Source organism: Phoca vitulina, unplaced genomic scaffold (genome assembly GCF_004348235.1).
Source record: "Phoca vitulina isolate PV1807 unplaced genomic scaffold, GSC_HSeal_1.0 scaffold8, whole genome shotgun sequence".
Lineage (NCBI taxonomy): Eukaryota > Metazoa > Chordata > Mammalia > Carnivora > Phocidae > Phoca > Phoca vitulina.
Window position 1 is genome coordinate 26,970,658 of NW_022589711.1, and position 22,250 is coordinate 26,992,907.

General features: G+C 34.6%; 1 protein-coding gene across 1 annotated transcript in view; it reads left to right on the forward strand.

The window, feature by feature from the left end:
• The first annotated feature begins 21,186 nt into the window (after nucleotides 1-21,186).
• The window catches only part of ZPLD1 (zona pellucida like domain containing 1), a 43,274-nt gene continuing 42,210 nt past the window's right edge, over nucleotides 21,187-22,250 (forward strand). The window contains exon 1 of the mRNA XM_032406209.1: nucleotides 21,187-21,295. Within this exon, the coding sequence (XP_032262100.1) occupies nucleotides 21,190-21,295 (106 nt within the window). The 5' untranslated portion in view covers nucleotides 21,187-21,189. The remainder of the gene's footprint in view (nucleotides 21,296-22,250) is intronic.

A 22,250-nucleotide genomic window follows, 5' to 3' on the forward strand; every position in this document is an offset into this window, starting at 1 on the left:
CTGATTTTTTCTATAAATGACAGAATTTATTAGTTGATGATTGAACTTGTTGCATTTTCATTTTAACTTTCAAAATGGTAAAGAACATGACAGACATGTATTCAAAGTAAAACCTGAAACATCACTTGAAAACATGAAGCTCAAATCTTCATTATAGAATAAAACAGCCTCTGGAGAATGAAGAAAAGCTGTAGTTCCTGTCAACATAATTAGGAAGACCTAAAAGAGATTTCCTGGAATCATTTTTATGTTTTTTTTTTTTTTTTTAAAGATTTTATTTATTTATTTGAGACAGAGAGAATGAGAGAGAGAGAGCACATGAGAGGGGGGAGGGTCAGAGGGAGAAGCAGGCTCCCTGCCGAGCAGGGAGCCCGATGCGGGACTCGATCCAGGGACTCCAGGATCATGACCTGAGCCGAAGGCAGTCGCTTAACCAACTGAGCCACCCAGGCGCCCCATTTTTATGTTTTTAATAAGAGTTCTTAACCAAAAAAATATGAGGAAATTTATATTGATGGCATTCAAAAAATTGGTAGATTCATGTATCTCATATTTACTCATGAGTAGAACGGTGTTTTAAGTTTATGGAGCTGACACTTCTCTGAAAAACATGAACCTGGATTTCTTTGGTCTAGAAAGCCCCAACTCTCTCTCAACACTAAACAAGACATAGAAGGCAATGTGAATAGCCTCCAGCTATTATTTTTTTAGTAGTTACATTAGCTTTAAGTTCACTTACAATTTAGGGAGAAAATTTGGTTCAGGGAACGGACTAGAAATCTTAGAAGGCTGAACTCTTAGATTTTGATCTCCGTTCACAGTAGCTATAGGCAACTTGCCTCTGTACAGAAGCAATTGAGAACGTAAATGTTGTTAAAGTATCTTGAGCCAATCGAATAAAATAAAATCTTATAAAGATATATGCCAGGGTATTACTGATAAAGCAATATGCTTTTTCAGGACAGCCATTATTATTAAACAGCTGGTGGATTAATATAAATCTACACAACAGGCTTCACTCTGCTGCATGGTCATCCCTAAGCATAGTAGTGCATAAAGTAAAGCTTTACTTTGGTCAAAATATCCTAAAAAGTTTTCCATGGCACCTGAATCCCAGCTTCCCACTTTCCTTCCCAATGAGAAATCATAATGGTTACTGGGGCGGAAGGCTTAGATGACATCCAGTTGGGTCCAAAGCCTCCAAAGGCTGGTGCGACGTGTTGTTTGGAGACCCCTAAACAAAAGCAGAGATTATGAAGCAGATTCAGTGTCTAACTCCTTTACAATTGGGTCCTGTTGGGTTTTTTGCATTGACAGCCTCTTAGTCATTATGATCCCAATCCAACCATTTTTCACGATGATATTCCATATCCCATTTTCATCGCTACATGAAATGTAGTATTGAAAGGGCCAGACATCTTTCACAAAGCATAACAGGACATTGATAACTGTGCAGATTGACCCCCAACCCAATCTCAGGCCTTACTTCTTACTTTATGTTCTTTTTTTTTCTGGACCAGCAGGCTTTCCCTCATCAGGCTGATGATGGCTCACTTCGCACATACCACTCAAGACTTCTGTGCAGTATAAAATAGAAGATCAAAAGCAGGTAGGAGAAAAAGAATAAGGGAATGAAAAGAAAACTGAAAGAGATGTAGTTGGAAGGAAACAAAGGTCTATAAAAGATGAGCTCAAGTTTCATGTTGGTGATGATTAGTCTTGCAAAACCTTCTGAGACTGTGGAAGCATTTGCTTGTCGAAAATCCAGGTTTTTTTTCTCCCTTTCTCTTTTTTAAAAGGCTTTTCATAATGAGCAACTCTTCTTGCATTTGAAGGGTTGAATCTTTTCTGAAAAAGTTTGGTAAGGCCAGGCATTTGAACACTCAATCATATGCAGCAGAACCAGGCACATGGAGGACAGCTGACTCCACAGAACCGGGGACTTGGGTAAGTGCCCAGCACCGAAGTCACCTAATGTGACTGCAAATGCTATGTTTTTAGTAAGCATGGAAAACTCGTTTTAATTTAATACTTTTTTTTAATGTCATAAGGCAATCTCCAGTAAAATTCTTCTGGTGGTATGGTTTCAGTGATGGGTAAGGGTTGGGCTGGGGAGTATCTTAATATCACAAAAGCAAACGAAAAACATCTTCCCATATTTGAGTGCAGAAGGTATAAAGAAAATTTTATTATGTGAGCTGCAGTCTCATCCCAAACACTTGGGCTGGATTTGGAGAAAGGACTTACTCTTTTGGCAGCTTCTTCAATTTTGAAGTTAGAGCCTGAGGTCAAAAATTGTACATGCTTTTTGCAACGCCATTGTATTTGAGCCCGGAGTTCCATCCACAGTGCACTCCCAGTGGGCTACAGCCCACTGCTCTCCCATTAATGAGATATCTCATCAGGATTCCATCTTACCAGAAAATATGCTTGAATATGAGTGGCATCATCTCTAATTACAAAGATGATATGATAATTGAAAATAATTATGGTTTGATTTTCTTTTAAATGAAAATAATTTTAATAATGAGTCTAGTATCATTAGAATTGACATGGAATCTCATGTAACCTGGGAGGAAACACGGTGATTCCCATTTCTTGGGTGACCTCTAACTCTCCTTCCATTCCAAGATTGCTTTTGGTAAAACCAGTTGTTTTTGGTGTTAAGGAGAAGAGTCACTTCTTAGGTTCATGTATTTGAAATAATAATCCTTTTGGTTCTCAGGAATATGACGTTATTTGTTTTGCTACAGTGAACTGGCTTCTTACAATTCATTTTAGGGACCGAAGAAATTGTCAGTTTAAATAACTTTGGTAGCAACAGCAAAGGGGTTAAATTTAGTTAAAAACCTAATATTTCTTTTAATACATAATAGAATATTTCTTTATTATTTCATTTTTTAGTTACTAGCTTTATCTGATAAGACACATATCAGAGCTATTATTTGAACATTCCTGCTAGTTATACATTTTTTAATGTACCTAAGTGATTTTTTATTTTTCTTTACAGACTATTATAATACTTGGTTAAATATAAAAATCTATAAATATGCTGTATGTACTTTCATTTTAGAGATTTTCAGCAATGTCCTCAAAATAAAATATAATAATTGTTATTGTTAATAGCCACATAACAAGATCATACTAGATATTGCAACAAATTCCACATTGCCTTCAAGACATTTAAAGCTTTTTCCCCCTTTTTAAGAAGGCCTATGATAATGATCCAGAGGATAAACAACAACAACAACAACAAAATCAGACTTTTCTGCTAGGAAATCTTATTTCAAAGGTAACTTTTGAACCATAAACAGATGCTCAGACTATAATCTATTTAGTTATGACATCAAACAGTGAATTACTGAAGATTTATGTTTTTGTAGCTTTTTCAATAGCTTGGATAGCATTAAGATCATTAGTGGAGGATGATAATCTTTTGTATCATTTAAATACCTATTAGCAATGTTTGCTTGCAAGGAATTCAATTTTTTGGTTAATTTACCAAATTTGTGCTTTTTTTTCCTTCTGTATTTAAGCTGGAATGTAAACTGGGTCAAGACTATAAATTAAGCTTGATCTGGTTTGCTGTGTTTTGTCTTCATTACAAAACGGTGTAATTAGAAACCAGGCAATACGACTTTACCAAGACGTGATAAAATAAACATCAGTCTGAGTTTCATAGATTCAGAGTCATTGCTGATTGTTACTAGGTATCTAAGTTGATTTTGAGTGGGGAATTATAGGAATTCCAAACTCTCAAGATTTCAACGATGTGATGAAGATCATCTCAAAAAAGTAAATGATTGATTTGACCAGTTCAATAATACTTTTCCAAATATTGGATGAACATCATGGTACGTATTTTATTACTAATGACCAATGTTTCAGATGGGCTGAAAGAAATCTCCTAAGAGTATATTGTGTCCTGCCCCCAGATTTATGTATTATTTTATGTAGAGTCGTATACTAATTGTTTAAAGTGGGGTTGGCCAACTTTTCTGTAAGGGTCCATTAAGTAAATGTTTTTAGTCTTTGTAGGTCTTTGTCATGATTACTTAAAGCTGTCATTGTAGCTCAAAAGCAGCCATAGAAATATGTACACAAATGAGTGTAGCTGTGTTCCAATAACATTTCATTTATAGACACTGAAATATGAATTTCATATAATTTTCCCTTTTCATGAAATGTTATTCTTTTTTTTTTTAACTGTTTTCAACCATTAAAAAATGTGAAAATTGCCTTTGCTCATGGGGAATACAAAAACAGGTGATGGGTAGGATTAAGCCTGCAGGCCAGAGTTCACTGACCCCTAGTTTAAAATATTAGTTTTCTAGAACTCATAATAAGATATACTAGTACATGAAAAAATATAAAAAAAAAATTACATGTCTGGATTTTTATTGATTTTTAAAACATAACAAGAACATTTAGAAAATATTATAGTGCCAAACTTTGAAGAAAAATAAAAAGTGCTAAGCCTTAAGAACAGCAAATTTAAAGTTAGATTAATATGACAGTTTTGTTATTTCTATTGCTATATATGCAAAAGATCCAGATGCTAAATATAAAAGGTATTTTTTAGTTTGTTAAAATGTAGTTGAGGTTAAATGAAAATATCAGTGGCTTCGTTTATAAAGTTCAGATTCTCTGTAAAATGAAGTTAACTTGAAATTTTCACTAAGACTATAGTCATTTAATATGAAACTGCATCATTAGGAAGAGTAAGAAAAAATGAAGACCACTTAGTGTCCTATGTTAGAATTTAAAGTATATTTGCTCAAATATGCTTAACTAATAAATAACCAGAGCTCATATAACTATACTGTCTCTCAGTTGAACACACCATCATTAAACCACTGAACATAAACCTTCTGTAAATTACATGAACTGTACTTTCAAATTAAACCCTTTTTTAGTTAAGATATAATTTGAAATTGGAAAGAACTTACAGCTAACTTTCTATTTCAACTTTCTATTTTGAAACTTATTTTGAATAAGTATTTAAAATTAAAGTAATATACTTCTGGTTTCTAAAAATTCCTTGTTTTGTCATTTCTATCATAGAAATGTGTGCCATCAATATTAATGGAATGAGAAGGAGACTTAGCAAGGGATTGTATTAAGTTTGATGCTTTTTAGTTTATAAAACTTGAAAAAATTATTTACAAGGCATAAAAAGTGCTACCTGAACATTTTTCTAAGAAGTGAAGCAATTACTTAAAGCTATTTAGAGAACATAAAAAGTATAAACATTCTTTAAAAACCTGAATCAATTAACTAATTCAAGCAATTTTTAATCCAAGAGTTTTATATACATAGAGATGTAATCTTAGACCTCAATCTCATTTTCTTTTGTATTAAAATCATATAAAAATCAACATAAATTACTTCTAGTGATGGGTGGGTTGATTTAAGGATTTTAATTTAATTAATGTTTTGTTGAAATTGAAAAATTTAATTTCATTAGTGATAGAATCTTTAAAAAGTAAAGCATTATCCTGATCAGGACTAGAAGTTAATATACTTGATTTTCTACGTTTTGGTAGTATGGCATTTTCCCTTTTATAACAAGATAATAATTAATTTAACAAACATTTCTTAAGAATCTGTAGTGAATCTGGCACTTTGCTAGATCCTAAATGCAAACGTAAACATAATACTCTTGCTTTTATGAAGCTTACAGATTTATTAGGGGAAAACAAAGATGTACATATAAGTCAACTGGGGTGATTTTGAACCCCCTCTACCACCAGACATGTGGCAGAGTTTGGAGATATTTTTGGGTGTCATGACTTGAGTGGGAGTCCTCCTGGCATTTGGTGAAGCCAAGTATACTGTTGCATCTGCTACAATAGTGTTACAACATACTGTAACACTTATCTAGTCTAAAATGTCAATAGTGCTGAGCAGATAAAACTTGATCTCAATGTAGCACATTTTTAGAACTGCTATTGTAGAATGGTGCAATTGCAGTGGAAATAGAATAGGAAGTGGTCAATTCTACAAGCAGGAAGTGTTGTTTTGATAAAGGAATATCTGAAAGAAGAGCTATGTGTGAGCTGACTCTTGAAGGGCTGAATGGAGAGATGTTCCTGATAAGAGGGGGTGGAGTTGGGAAGAGGAACTTTCCAGACTGAGGCAGCAAAATGAGCAAAGGAATGAATGTGTGAAATAACTTCTCATCTTTAGGAATATAAGGGTAGAGTGGGTAGAATGGGCATGGGAGTAGAGAGATTTGAGGTTGGGTAGGTAAGTAGGAATCTTATCTCAGGAAATTTTTCTTTCTTTTGTTTTGTTCGGCTACATCATAGAATTGAGTTTTCCTCTGAATGGTGTTGAAGATGATGAAGGGTTTCAATCAAGGACATGACATGATCAGGCAGTCCGTTTGTAGAATTCATCAGCCGTGGTGTCAAATGTCATGGTTATTTAAGGAAACACAAAATCCTACATCATTTGGTCAGAGAAGAGCCGCAGGAAGAAAAAGCCTCCCATGGGAAAAAAAAGGATCCCTACTTTTTTCTGTAGATGTTTTGCTTCTGATTCTATACCTTTTACTTTATTGGTCAGAACTGTATCAAAGCAATAAAAACTCAACCTTACTTTGATTTCTGTAGTTTCATAAATGTATTATGTTTCTGATTGGCTGACTCTCGCTGGCCTAAGCTGCCATGTTGTGGCATTAGGTAGCATCGTCCTTTCTTAGAGGTTCTGTTTTCAGATTTCTGTTATGGAACCATGATGAATTTAAAAAAAGACAACTAGAAAGGAAATCTCAGCTATAGCAAAACTTTGTTCTTTTATTTCAATGGTTCTCAACTCTGGATGCCCACTAAGGGGAGAGGGATGCTTGGGTGGCTCAGTCAGTTAGGCATCTGACTCTTGGTTTTAGCTCAGGTCGTGATCTTAGAGTCCTGGGATAGAGTAGCACATTGGACTCTTTGTTGGGCTGTGTGTCAGGCTCCACATTCAGCGGGGAGTCTGCTTGAGGATTCTCTCCCTCTCTTTCTGCCCCTCCCCCTATTCGTGCTCACTCTCTCACTCTCTCTCTCTCTCAAATTAGTAAATAAATATTTAAAAAAAAAGAATCACTGAGGGGAGAGATTTGGGTATCTCTATTTCTTAAAGCTCCTTAGGTTAACTCAGGGAACTCTGCTTTGAATACAAAATATTAACCTCACATTTTTATTTGGGTTTTCGATGATTTCTTTTTAGTTTTTTTCCAGTAAATGTATCTTCTTATTTCTATTAAAGATTAAAATGAATTTTAATTTTTTGAGCATATACCAGCTTTTAAAAGGTGGCTTTCTGACAATGTTACAGAGCAAGGGAAACTATTTTATGATTTCTTACATAAAACTCACAGGTTGGATGAGTCTATCTAGAGATAATTAGAAATTTGAACATGGAGTTTCAAACACTGATATTTATAGTTTCCAACAGTCTTATTTTATGCTGCCTAGCTCTCTGATTGGTTGGTTAATGTGGCTAATAAGCATGGTGCAGTGAAAGCAAGGCTGGGAGTTTGATCTTCCTATAACCCATTCTCTGTTCTTTAGCTATAGATCATATACCTCATCCTAGACAGCTGCCTTAAAATTGTGGGTTTTCTTGCTAAAGTGCTACAGGAGATTGTACTGTGTTCCTGTAATTGGACCGACAGAACTCATCTCTGCAAAAAGTAACTAAAAATGCCAGTCCTAATCCTTTGTTAACTCAACAAAATAGTTATTCATTACCTGTGCAAGAGGATGACATTTTCTTCCCCATCTGTCAGGAAACATAAAGAAAAAGAAGGTGCAGTTTTCATTCCCTATGGATTATTTATAACATCACACCAGTGAGCAAAGGAGAAAACAATATCATTACAAATTGTCTTCTCTCCAGCTTCTTGGATATTTTCTTTTGCATTTCTTTTCTCTGCCATTAAAGCATTCCCTTTGTGGAAAAATTTTCTCTTAATTTCCTTCCTAATTTTCTCCTTCAATTCACAAACTTCCTTAACTAAATATCTATTGTCTCTACTTCCTTAATATATACTTAAAACAAACATCCTCCTAAGATATAAACAAATAAATGATCAATCACAATCTATAACCCTACTTTGAGTCCTTACTTACAGCATGGGGAATACAGTTTTTCTCAGCATTGTTCTGTGGGTAGCTCACCCTGGGAATGTTATTTCCCTTCTGTTTGCTTCTTCTGTGAGGCCAATCAAAACATGTTTGTGGGTAGGGACATTCAGCCAATGGGCACCGTGTTGCTACCTTGTTCTAAACCAGTGGGTTTCAAACTTTCCAGTATGACTCATAGTCAGATATTTTACATTGTAATCTAATACACACTCACCCAAACACAATACATAATACATATACATTTTACAAAAATATGTCATTTTACTCTATTCCATCCTATACTATCCCATCCTATTCCATTTCATGAAAAATGCTATTCTTGACCCACTAAACTAACATCCTAGCACAATATTTATTTTAAAAGATTCTTCTAATCTAAACCCATGATTTTCAACAGGGTCTGTGGGGTGTGGCATCCTCCTAAGAGTATCAGTCAAACTCTCAGGAAGTGTACATATAGTTGGGAAGCATAGCTGTTTTTTGTTGTTCAGTGAAGATTTGTGTTTAGTGAAGAGGATTATTTTATTTAGATTTTCAAATATCACAAAAAGATTATTTTATGTGTTTCAAAGACTTAATTGCTATTCTTCTTCTCATTGATATTTTATCTTTTTTTTTTTTTGAAGTCATCCAATAAATGGACTGAACTAAACACTCATTGAAATTCCTTTGGCAATTAATTATGTATTGCTGGGTGACATCTTTTGTGTCACCCTTTGGGTCAGAGACATTTTTGTCATGATGACCCTCAGTTTTCAAACTGGTCTTGATGGAATATTTACCACAATAGTGTGAAATAAACTCTCCTGAAGAAGTGGGATCTCCACGTCTTAAGGATTTATGTTTAATTTTGCCAAAGGCCCCAATTTACTAGTTATGATACAACATTATCTGTAATCTCATCCACAATAATATGTCCTTCTGCTTACCTCCTTCTTTCTGTTCACCTGCTTCCCTCTTGCTTATTGACTAAGATCCACAGTAAGGACCTTACCTACTGTGGCCTGTAGTCATCTCTACAACTCACCTGGTGCTTCAGATCCCAGAGACCATTTTGGTTTATGAGACAGAAGCTGAAATGCTGTAACTAGAGTTATATCTTTTATTCCTAGCACTGGCTATTGCAAGGGCTATGATTTTGTTAGAATTATGCTCATCTCATTGAAGACACAAAAGCTCATAATCTCTTTTCTTAAGAAGTGATAAATATCCCCCCCTTCAAAATTCTTCATTATCCAATGTCTTGACATCATTGACTTTGATTCTATAAGTAAGTTAGGCTTATTTCTGCTTCTTTCCTGTAATGCTACTAGAAAAAGGATGAAATATTTTTCAAGTGTTCTTTAACCTACTTATAATTAGTTAGTCACTTAGATTGTGCAGGTCCTTATTTTATAGATAGTAAGAGAGTCCAAGAGAGGCAAAGTGGGTTACCTAAGTTACCACAGTTAGAATAAGTTAGCTGTAGGTCACTTGATTTTGAGTTTTTATTATAATAGATGTAAAATATACAAGAGATCAGAATAATAGTGTAAGATTTAATGTTTTGCCATAGTTCTTATACACACACACACACACTTTTTTTTGATAAGTCATTTTAAAACAAATGCAGCTGCTACTTGGAAATCAGGATTAATGCTTAATTCTTTCCTTTTAATAACTGATTTTCAGAGTAAGGATTTAATAAACTGATCACCTCCAGTGATCTCTGGTCTTTTTAATTCATAAAATAGAAGCAATTAATATGGAGCTAACTGAAATGTTTACATATGAGGATTTAAATTTTAGATTCTCCCTGATTTCAACATTGATTCTTAACTAAAGCTTTTGTGTATACATACTACTTAATCTGATTGTCTAAAACTTTTGTGGATCTGACTTTATCTTGGCCAAAAGTATTGTATTTTGTGTACGTAATTTTGTTGTTATCAAACATCTAACTTAGAGATATTAGAAATTATTACTTCAGGAGCTGCTTTTAGTTATATTCTTTTGTATTATCTATAACAGGCATGCATTACCTGGGAAAACCATTCAGCCACTTGGCATCAATTCCCACATCTAAAAAACAAAGGCAGTTCTGTTGCTTCAATGTACTCCTCAGAGTGATGTCATGAAGGTTAATATTACATTCCCCCAAACAGCTCAACAAATAATAAAAAAATATGAACATTAATGAGAACAGGGCTAAAAATGTATTTGAGGCAGAACAAAGTGCTGTTATAAATTACCAGCAGCCTATTTTATTTTGTGATTATTGCTTCCTGAAAGCCTTGAGACCTTTGAGAAACAAAAATGTATACAAGGAGAAATAAATAAAAGTATAAAACCAATAGCATCTTATTTATTTTTTAATATAATTGTAATTCACCAGAAGAAGAACAGAGCTGTCTAAAAGTGTAAGGGTTCATACTTTCCCTTAATACGATTGAAATTAAACTGTGAGGCCCCTGCTGATTTTTATTTCTTATAAAATGACAAGAGATAGACATGAGGGTGTTCTGGATGCAACATTTGACACCTTCTCCGTTGTTGTGGAGAGGGCAGGAAGGCAATTGATCCCTAACACCTCCTGATATTGTACGCCTAAATTCTGATAAGGGAGGTGATTTTAGAGAGACGGCTGTGAGGAATTTATTACAATTTTCTCCTCCAGTTCTTAAAATATCATGGCTTCATTGGCTCTTGATAGCTGGAAGTCATCTTAGTCATCTTCTAGTCCAACACTTCACTGCCCACATGAGGTAATTTCCCCAACACCCACACAGACAATTAGTGATGGAATGAGAACTAGAGACATTATTATATTTAATCAGAAGTATGCTAGTGTATGCTACATAAGTGTTGCATTATATGAATTGATAAGCAACGTGGAAACAAAAATATCTCAGTGAATCTCTAGTAGGAGGTTGTGGGTAGGCCCAGCCTGTAATTTATGATGGTAAAACAATTTTTTTCCTAAGAAATCTTTCATTATCCCAAGGTCATAAGGATATTCTTGTAAATTAACTCCTAGAAGTTTCAACTTTGTTGATGTAATTACTCTGAAGCTAAAGTGTTTCCCCTCTGATTAAAAACTTTTTGAGGACAGAAACATATATTCAGAAATGTGTATTCTCTGCACTTAGTGAAGTCACATCAAACTGGAATTTATCATCAACAAATTCCACTATATAATCTTGGGGAAGAAAAGAAAGAGAAATGCAATTAATTTAAATAGTATTTTCAATCTTCCTGTTATTCCAGTTAACTAATTGATTTATGACTCTGTGTAAATGTGAGATAGACTACATCAAACTGGTACCCTTCAGTTGATCTTAGTTCTCCTGTAATTGTCTGATTGTGAGCATCTCAATATGTGGTATACGAAATTAGTGTTTCAAGATTTGAATTCTATGTCTAACATGGCTTCTGAAGCAAAACAACCACTTATTCTGTATTTAGTGTGAGCTTTTTTTTTTTCTGGTGCTCTATATTGAATAATTGAAAAATATATTCTGAGGTGTTTAAAGATTAACATTCAATTAGAGTTACAAATGACCAAACCTACCTATTCCTAAAGATTTTAAGTTCAAATTATGGCTTTTTACCTGTAAGTTCTAGTAGACTTTGTCATTTTTAACAAGCCTTTGAGTAATATTTGATGTTATATGCAAAAGCAGTTAACTGACATACTGAAAAGGAAATAAGATATATTAATTTTTTATCAGAGGAAGTTTAGGATATTTGTAGGAGTTAAATTATCTGCTATAAAAAATCTTAAGTATTCAATTAATGCTCAAAGATAAAAAATAGACTTTCAGATGTGTTCAATTTTATGTTTTCTTAAATATCTCAATATATGTATAATCTTGGAAGCATGTCAATTTTACATAAAAAGTCTAGATTATTTTTTTCTTTTTCTTTTTTTTTTTTTTAGCAGCAATGTCTGCAATAGCCAAACTGTGGGAAGAGTCTAAATTATTTACTCAGTTACACATCTTAAATCAGAATAAAAGAACTAACCTTAAATAGGTCACACATTAATTACGAAGAATACCAGCATGCATCAGTTCTTTTAACACAAAGAAATGATTCTCTAATTTTTTGTTATCTTAAATACTTCTATGCCTACATATTCCTGGATTTAAGAGATACTAACCCACTTAGAAAGCAATTATCTTCTAAGCTAACAGCAATTGCTTATTAGTCAGAGGTTTTGACTGGGACAATGGATGTATTCTTATTTGTAACCATCATGTAACATAGCCTTATTTATTTTCTATACAAGGACTTGATAAATTAGAGAAGAGATTGGTCTCATTGTTGTTATGGCCCACATAACTCATCCAGCCCATATAACCCACATTTCTAACATTCTCTAGGTTCATGTTACCCATTACCCAATTTTTGTCTCTGCAACTCCAATGATACAGTTTTAATATTTGATTATATTTTGCCTTTATTGACTCTTTAAGATATTTGAGTGAATTTGTTCAGCTTTAGATATTTCTGATTTTTACAGAATCTTGTATTTTCTCACATTATTTTGGTCTGGTAGGACAACAGAATTCTTATGGATATAAAATGATATCAGAGCAGTGGGGTTTCTGTATTCCAAGAGTCTAAAGGAATATAACAACCCAAATATAATACATAAACCTTTGCATTTAGTTATATTATCTCTTTGGTCTCTTTTTTTGGAACCTGGATTGGGGAAAGAACAGTTGTAAAATATATTTTCAGTGAATTGGGGAAACCTGAATATGGAATTGATATGAGATGCTATTATGAATTAATTGTAATTTTATTGAGTTTAGTAATGGTATTGTGGTTATGTGAAAAAGGTCCTTTTTTTTTTTCCTCAAGAAATGTGTGAAATATTAAGAACCAAACTGTCTAAAACTTAATACCAAATGATGCAACAGTCACCATCACCACAACAATAGATGGATGGACTGATAAGGAAAATAAAAAATGCGAGAAAAATAATATCTATTAAGTAATATATATTATTTTATACTGACTATCTCCCTTTCTAGTCCATAAACTCTGAGAGTAAGGACCATGTCTGTTTTGCTCATCACTGGATCCCCAGTGCTCTGAGTCTGAAACTTAAAAATTGATCAATAAAAATTTGTGGAATGAATAAATAAAATAAATGAATTAATTAACAGAGGAATTTCAAATAGTGGAGGTACTCATAAAGGTGCTCTTTCTTGGGCAAGAGTTGACCAGGGTATGAAGTTAGCTTTCTATTATCATTATTGGCACCCATGCAAATACTTTTGATTTTTTGGAAGTACGTTGATATTCAGCCAGAATATGTCAGCAGCATGGTGTCTCTTCTGATTGACTGGTTCTTGTGTTTTGCCTTTTCATAAATATTTTGTATATTATCTCTATTAAGAAAGAAATATTTTCATTTGGAAATAATACTAATTGCCAGTTTAGTTAATTATAGGGAAATGGGTATTTAAAATAAATAGATAAATTATCATTTTATTATTAATTTGTTATCATTGTACTTCATAAAAAGTGAGAGGAAGTTAATATACTAACATATCTTCAAAGCTGCTTCAGTAGAATAAAATGTACACATATCTTGAAAATGAAACTGGTGAATTATTTAAAAAAGGCTTTTATAGTGACCTAGTTCAATCTGTCAGGACCCCCAAAACTAAGGTGTTAGAATAAATGTTTAAGCTAAACACTGTAGATCATTTAAATTCTATAGATTACTCAAGAAAATCCTCAACAGAAAGACAAATGAGAGAAGTGGGCAAAGGCAAATAAATGAACACTCTGTGTCAGAGAAAATTGGAGTGGGTTTTTCTCTTAGGAACAGCCTTGAGCATTCATATTTTCTCATGGTATACATCAGCATCTTTAATCATAAAATTTCTGAGTATCTTCTTGATAGCTAAACATATTTCCTTCTTTGTTTGAGGCATTATTCTGCAAGTACACAGTAGCTTTTATTCTTTGTTTAGCAAGACAAGGACACTCTATGTTAAAGAATGTATATGTGTGTAATAATGGATATTTCTTTTTTTTTTTTTTAAAGATTTTATTTATTTATTTGACAGAGACAGAGATAGCGAGAGCAGGAACACAAGCAGGGGAGTGGGAGAGGGAGAGCAGGCTTCCCGCCAAGGAGGGAGCCCGATGTGGGACTCGATCCCAGGACCCTGGGATCATGACCTGAGCCGAAGGCAGACGCTTAACGACTGAGCCACCCAGGCGCCCAATAATGGATATTTCTGATGGAAGTTTTATTTTTTCACTTTCCTTTTAATATATATGTTGCCTTTAATGTCCAAGTAGAACACGGAAGTAAAGAGTACAGGGTTTCAGTCTAGACATCCCATCAGATAATATCTTTCTTCATTAAACGCTCATGGTTTCCAGCACTTTAAAACTGATGATTGTGGAGGGTGAACTAAAAACTCCTTTTTCTAGAGGCAGGACTGTGTAATACTTTGAGACTTCACTGAGCAGGACAGTTGCCTACCTGTACAAATTCAGTGCCTTTTTGCCCCAGCTCTTCCCTGGGTTTTGGTTGCTTCAAAGGGCTTTATTCCTTTAACTTAAGCTTTGATCTCTGCTAAAATACACCTATTTCTTCTCCTCCCCTTTCCTGGGAACTCTTTAAACTATTTCCAGTCATTTAAAGTATAATGAACTGTTTCTGATCTTTTCTGAGGGGCAGGCTTGGGTGGGTGATGCAGAAGCACAGGAACGAGGTTATGCCCCTACTGAAGCCAACAAGCCTGTGCAGAGCGGGTGGGTGATGAATCGGAGGAGGGCTGGCAATGAGAGAATTAGGGCAATCGCTGATGCCAAAGCCCATTTCGTATTTTTAAAATCTGTATGATAAAATGATCAGCTTTAGTTTAGTGAAAAAATGCATCTTAGCGTGATGATTAAACATATGACAAGATGATGTTTGAGTTTCTCATTTTTCTTCCCAACTAGAACAGTATCATATAGATGGTCTATATGAAGGGAATAAAATTAAGGAAGTACAAAATTGTTGAGCCCATTTGTTTCTGTAAAACTTACTTCTTGAGAGTAGATGAAAGCACTCTGAACATGTTCACTTTTTCTCAGGTCACAGGGATGCTATTTAATAAATTACTTTTCTCAGGCACGAAGGGCCAACTTTATTCATTTGAAAAGGTTAATGCAGTTGTTCAAAATGTCCAAGTTTTTCCCAGAGAATAATTTATGCACTGAAGGTCTGTTTTATTTGAGAAATGCCTACATAATAATAATAAAAAAAGTGAAGTACAAATTAAAAAGAGGTAGATCTGGCAGTTCATAACTAAAGTAGTTTTTTCATTTATATGTATTATTTATATATCCCTGAGCACCCCATTTAAAATTTTAATACTCCCATCCCTCCACCCCAGAACTTGCTATCATTCTTTTTGCTCTATTTTTCTCCATAGTGCTTATCACAAATACACTCTGTATTTTACTTACAGATTTTATTTTCTTCCGACTTCCCTTACTAGAATGTAAGTTCTAGGCAGACAAAAAATTTTCAGCAGCCCCCCCCCCCCCCGGATAGTACCAGGCATATGTAAACATTCAACAATATTTAATAAATGAATGCAGGAATAAATCTATCTTGATCAGATTTACTAAGGGATTGCCATTTTTCCTTTTGAGTAGTGTAGGATTGTTTTCTAGAAGGAAATGCCATGTGATAGTTGAGGGTGGTTTCTGGAGTCATTGTGCATCAAATCTTGATTTTAATACTGGTTGTCTGTTTAACCTTGGGCAAGTTACTTAACATTTCTGTGCCTTAGTTTTCTGTCCCCAGAATAAGACAAATAAATTACCTATCTCATGGTTAGATAACATGTATAAAGTGCTTAAAAAAAACACTGTGGTACACAATCAGTCCTCAAAACTCACTAGTATTATCATTAAGCCAATCTGTGAAAAGAATAATATCCTTTATGGCACTCATTGCCTAAGTGAAATAGTCACGACAATTATGTAGATATTAAAAATATTTTACCTTAATCATCAGAAATGTTTAGTTCAAGGCATATGTTAACCATACATTATTACTATAATTTACTTACTGAAAATTATCAGAACATTAATTTTATTTATTTGACAAACTCCAGTTAAGTCAAATAGAGCAGTGTAATAATTCCAAAGGTCAAGCTTGGTTTTGAATTCTACTCTGTCATTTACTAGATCTGTGACCCTGAGCAAGTCAATGAAAAACTTTAGGCTTCAGTTTCCACATCTGTAACATGAGTGAAAAATAGATCTATGTTAGTAGTTGAATATTAAATACAGTACAGTGCTTGGCACATAACAGATCTCAGTAAGAGGAAGGTCAAAAAAAGACAATGAATATGCAAAATTAGAGAACAGTGTTTATGACAGAACCATATCAATTTACATAAAGTTGAGTGAGAATTGAAAATTAAATTACATTTTTCTGACTCATGTTCAATCTTAAGCAAATAAATCAGAATTTATATTTTGGAAGAAGTTACCATTTTAAAAAGAAAATTTAGCATGAGAAACATGGACATATTTGACAACAAATCATTTGGCCTGTGATTTCCTTTGTATTGCCACGTATAGAATACAGAGCCTTTTAGTACCAGTTTAAGGAATGTGAGTGTCTCTTTTTAAAATTAACACTTCTAAATTCCTTAAAATTCAGTGTTGTACATGTAAGTCTCCTCTCCCTCCTTTATCCCCATCAACTTAAATTTATGAAGATACTAAGCTAAGAAACACATGCAAAAACCTTGTGTACACTTATCTCCAAGATCTTTGTTATCTAAGAACTTGTTATTAATGTTTTTGGATTATTGGCTGTGTTAGGAAGTCCTGCACACCACTGTTAGCACTGAAGTCATGGCATTGGTTGCTGCACTTAGTTATGGTAGAGAAGATGGGAAATGCCTTTGCTCAAGCAGAGTTTGCTGGAGCCACGATGGGACAGCAAGCACCACATGTCACACCAGAGTGGACGATGGAAATCAGCTTCTACTTTGTGATGTGAAGCTCAACTAAGCTTTTTTTAGCCAGACCAGGACTGGAGTACACTGGAGTCTAGAATTATAGCTGCCTAGGAGCTAGGGAGCCTGAGCAAACAGGACTTTATACATTAGTGAATGTAAAGAGTCTCAAAATAGTCCCAAATCCCAGGAAATCCCATTTCAGAAAAGAACTTTAGGAGCTGTGGCAAGATAGCATTTCTAAGCTTGCCTCTGTGAATTGATGTTCAGGGTCTCTGTGTGCAGGGGACATCATGAGATGGGATTGAGGGTGGGAAGTTTACATATTAATAGTTCATCATTTTGTTTTAACTTGCAGGTGGACTATAAAGAGCCTCCCAAAGTCTTGAAAAATGTCATAGGGATCAAAATGTGGATACCTACACAAGAGATGTGGATGTCCTTTGAAAATCTCCTGCTTAATGTATCTTAATATTAACACACAGATCAGTACAAATGCCATTATAAATATAATAATGTCATCCAACTGCTCAGAGCTATTAGTAGCCCATGGGACACCTTTGTGTCAAGCAATCTAGCTCCAGAGCATGTGGCTTCGCCAAAGAAACACAGGCCGTCACTATCCCTTTTTATTGGAGGTACTTGTGAAAATTTCACTTACATATCAATATGTGGTGACACTGAAACTGATATTTCAGTGCCTTCTGTATGTCCACACTATGCTATGTTCTTTTTTTCCCCTTGTTTTTTTAATTTTAATTTTTTTATTATATTCAATTACCCAGCATATAGTAGATCATTAGTTTTTGATGTAATGTTCAATGATTCATTGCTTGCATATAACACCCAGTGCTCATCACCACACGTGTCCTCCTTAATACCCATCACCTGGTTACCCCAGCCCCCCAACCCCTTCCTTCTGTAACCCTCAGTTTGGTTCCTGGAGTCCAGAGTCTCTCATGGTTTGTCTCCCTCTCCGATTTCTTCCCATTCAGTTTTCCCTCCCTTCCCTGTGGTCCTCCATGCTATTCCTTATGTTCCATATATGCGTGAAATCATATGATAATTGTCTTTCTCTGCTTGACTTATTTCACTTAGCATAATCCCCTCCAGTTCCATCCATGTTGATGTAAAAGTTGGGTATTCATCCTTTCTGATGGCTGAGTAATATTCCATTGTATACATGAACCACATCTTCTTTATCCATTCATCTGTTGAATGGCATCTCAGCTCCTTCCACAGTTTGGCTACTGTGGAGATTGCTGTTATGAGCATTGGGCTGTGGGTGCTATGTTCTTTATGCACTTATAGTTTCTAGTCTTGTGATCATCATCCTGATTTTCAAATGTCAAATCTAGAGAATGACTGGGGAGGGTTGAATCCATATCTGGTGATATAAAAATCAATGTATATTCTGTTGAAACAAACTTCCCTCTACCTCTATCTTCTTTTCATCAAAAAATATTTATGAAGGGTTTTAATCTTCACAACAGTGCTGTAAGTCCTGTTCAAAGTGTAAGGGAGAGAGGCATGCCACTTTTGGACAACCTCAAATCTGATCTAAAGTTGTAAAGCTAAGACTTTGCCACCACTATTGGCAGGCTGTTTCAAATAGCATGAGTTTCTCTTCCATTTTTGGTAAACATAGATATGTCCAGTTTAGTCTATAGTAATAATTCTCACAGTTTTCACAATTAGGGCCTTTTCTCCATTTAAAAAAAATAATTTTCTCCCTCATAATGCCCATATTATAAAATACATCTTCTAAGCAGATTGCATTCACTACATAAGAATTTGTTTATCCATTTCAGATGAAAAGATCTGTTAAAAATCGATTAATTCTTAGGGTGCCTGGGTGGCTCAGTTGATTAAGGGTTGGAGCCTTGATTTTGGCTCAGGTCATGATCTCAGGATCATGAGATCAAGCCCTGTGTTGGGCTCCATGCTGGGCATGAAGCCTGCTTAAGATTCTCTCCCTCTCTCTCTCTGCCCCTCCCTCTGCTCGTACTCTTTCTCTCAAAAAAAAAAAAAAAAAAATCTATTAATTCATAAATTTAAAGAAAAATAACTGATGATAAATAGTAACCAAAATAATACTCAATTTATTTAATAACAGATGATATTTAGGTAGTGCGCGCAGCAATCACTGCTAGAAAGACTTGGAGTTGAAATCTGGTTTCTGCATATGTTTCCATGCCACTTAAACTTCCTGAGACTTATTTATCTCTCTCTGTACATGACGTAATAACTGCAATCTCATCCAATTATCATAAGGAATATGAATGAGAGACAATAGGCAGATGATCTGGCTCACAGTGCCTTCTTCGTGCATAGTGTCCACTCGGTAAGTGTTATTTTTCTCCTGTGAAAGAATATAAAAGCTAGAAAATGTTTCAGAATAAAAATCACTCATCAATGAAAATTCCTGATTCTGTGAATCCCAAGGAGTGGAAAACATTTCTAGATTTCTAGATTAGAAGACAACAGTGTGAGTCTAGAGTTTCCAATGCCTTGTGGGAATCAATGGGAGCCATCATGAGAAAGGCATGGCAGGATGTATACTAAGTTTGTGTGGGATGTGATGTACTTCTCGAAACAAGCTGCTCTCTTTCCTACCAGTATTCCAAAAACTCCAATAGAGCAAGGATTTCTTGTCTACTTGAAGTGCCTTGAGGAGCTAGAGGATAATGCTGTAATATGGCCAAGAGAACTCGGGGTCTGGGTCAGCCATTTGTGTGAACTTTTAGTTTACCAAATGTCCTAGGGAATCAGAAGTAACGAAACATGTAGGTGTTCTCCCAAAAGTCATGAGGTTGGTGCCTGAATAGCATGTTATAACGCTAAAGGAAGGAAGCTCCTGTTTAATTAATATTTTTCAGTCTATTTTTGAGAGTAAACTTATGCCTTCCTTTCCCACATCCTTATGAAAGTGACTTTGTTCACCATAAACTTGTTATACTAAAATGAAGTTTAAAAGCAAGATGTATTTCCTTCCTTTTGCTGAAGACTTGATTAATCATCTAAGGGCAGGTCTTTAAGGGCAGCTAAAATACCATCCCCCCAAACCCCAAGCTTTTAAAATGCACTAAATTATTTGAGTAAACCATTTACAATTTTATTTTATTTTTGTTTTTTACACACAGACCAAAACCACCAACCCAAAGGATTTTTTTTTTCAATGCACGAACTGCTCTGAGAATAAGTTGGGTGATTTTAGAAGATGTTTTAGCTTTATCTGGCCAAAAAAGGGCATCCAGGGGAAAAAATATTAAACACCACACTGACTGGTGTTTAATTATCAAAGCCAGTTTATATTTATTTGTAACACAAAATGACAATTTAAAAAAAATCACTTTCCATTACTTTGTCCTAAGAATTCAAGGTGTTCATTTATCTGTATCATTAGTCCTATTTGCCCACCAATGAAGAGTCATTGGTGGCATCATGATGTCAGTCCACACATAATATTTTTCTATTCTTCCTTTTGCTTTATATCTGTGTTTCCTAAAAAAAACAAATGATACACAAACCACTGATTTTGAGAAGTAGCAATAGTCTAGAATTCCTTTGTTGAAGGGAAAATTTTCCCGACATTATTTAGTTATTAATAGTATGGAGAATTCTTTGAGAATCAAGTATCGAGTGTTAAGTCCCTCTTAATTTACTTATATTGGTATTTTAAAGTGTAAAGTTGTCTCTACATTGGTCAGTTTGTCTAGCTATGCTGTTCTAATCTGTTAAATATTTGGTTTGAGTTCTTCTTATTTATAATACATTTTCTTTTGCAAACTTTATGACTTATATCTTAGTTCTTCCACTACAAAAGTCTGGATTTGTCACCCATAGCAAACGGATGCCAAAGAATGGGAGTAATTTTCAAATATTGTAACCGAAATTTTTGCCTCATTGCTGATAATTATTTCTCATAGTCCTTAGACTTTAAATGAGCTTTGCCTGCATGGATACAGCCTGCCAGCTTATCCAACAGTGAGTTCAGATCAGCCTCAGTCTTTCCAGCAAGAAGGAGTGAAGGCTGGTGATGGACACATGATAAGAATTCTTTTCTAGGTTTTGCAATGGAACAAATATGGTTGCTGTTGCTTCTAACAATTGGAGTGCTTCTGGGGTCTGCTCAGTTTAATGGCTACAACTGTGATGCCAACCTCCACAGTAGATTTCCTGGTAAGTATGAACCTAATCTTTTCTCTCATTGTATCTGCAAAGAGTGATTATGTTTGAATAGTAAGGCCCTTAAATACATATGGAAAATGGAGGGAGGGGATATTCATCTACATTGAGTGGATATTAACAAATGGCAAATGACAAAAGACATTTTTTCTGGAGTTGTAATTTATATCCACATTAACATACAAAGTGTTCATCATAGTTAATATTATTATAATGGCTGCTCACAAATGTGAAAAATATTGGTTATTGGGTGAGAATCGGAAGAGGCTAATTTCATCAAAATTTGCCTAACTGATGCCCTTTTTTTCCCTCATAAGTTAATTCAGACTTTCAAAACTGCCCCTATATGCTAATAGATTTAACGATTATGAAATATTGTGCATTACTCAAAAATATTATTTCAATGGCATGTTGGTCATTACCAAAGTACACAGGCCAACTTGTCTGTGCATGGCCCAGCAACCATCAGTGTTGTGACTGATAGGAGATTTTGACCAGATTGATGGACAAGTCCTATAGGTTCCTACAATCTGCACTGAGTGAGAAGTAATTCAATATTTCATTTAAGTATTCATCATTTTATATCAGCTAAAGTTATAGAATCACAGTTAAACATTTACAAAATAAAGATTAGACAGTCTGAAATCACTTTTCCAAGTTTGCCATGCAAATTGAATTACTTTCTGTCATGTTTTACATCTTTCAAACCTGCCAGTACTCCTGTGTTCGGAGCATGCCAGATTGACAACACACTTGCATAGAGTAATCACTGGGTAGTTATGTTGTTGATGTGGGGTTTCTAACTCACCCGAAGAGAGGTAATCTGGATTTCTCCAGAATAAAGATCCAAGTGTGTAGGAATGCATTCAGGAGCTTAGACCTGGTACACAAGTGCTTGACAGGTTAAGTATATGACATGGGGTCAGGATGGGAATGTCTAAAGGTTAAG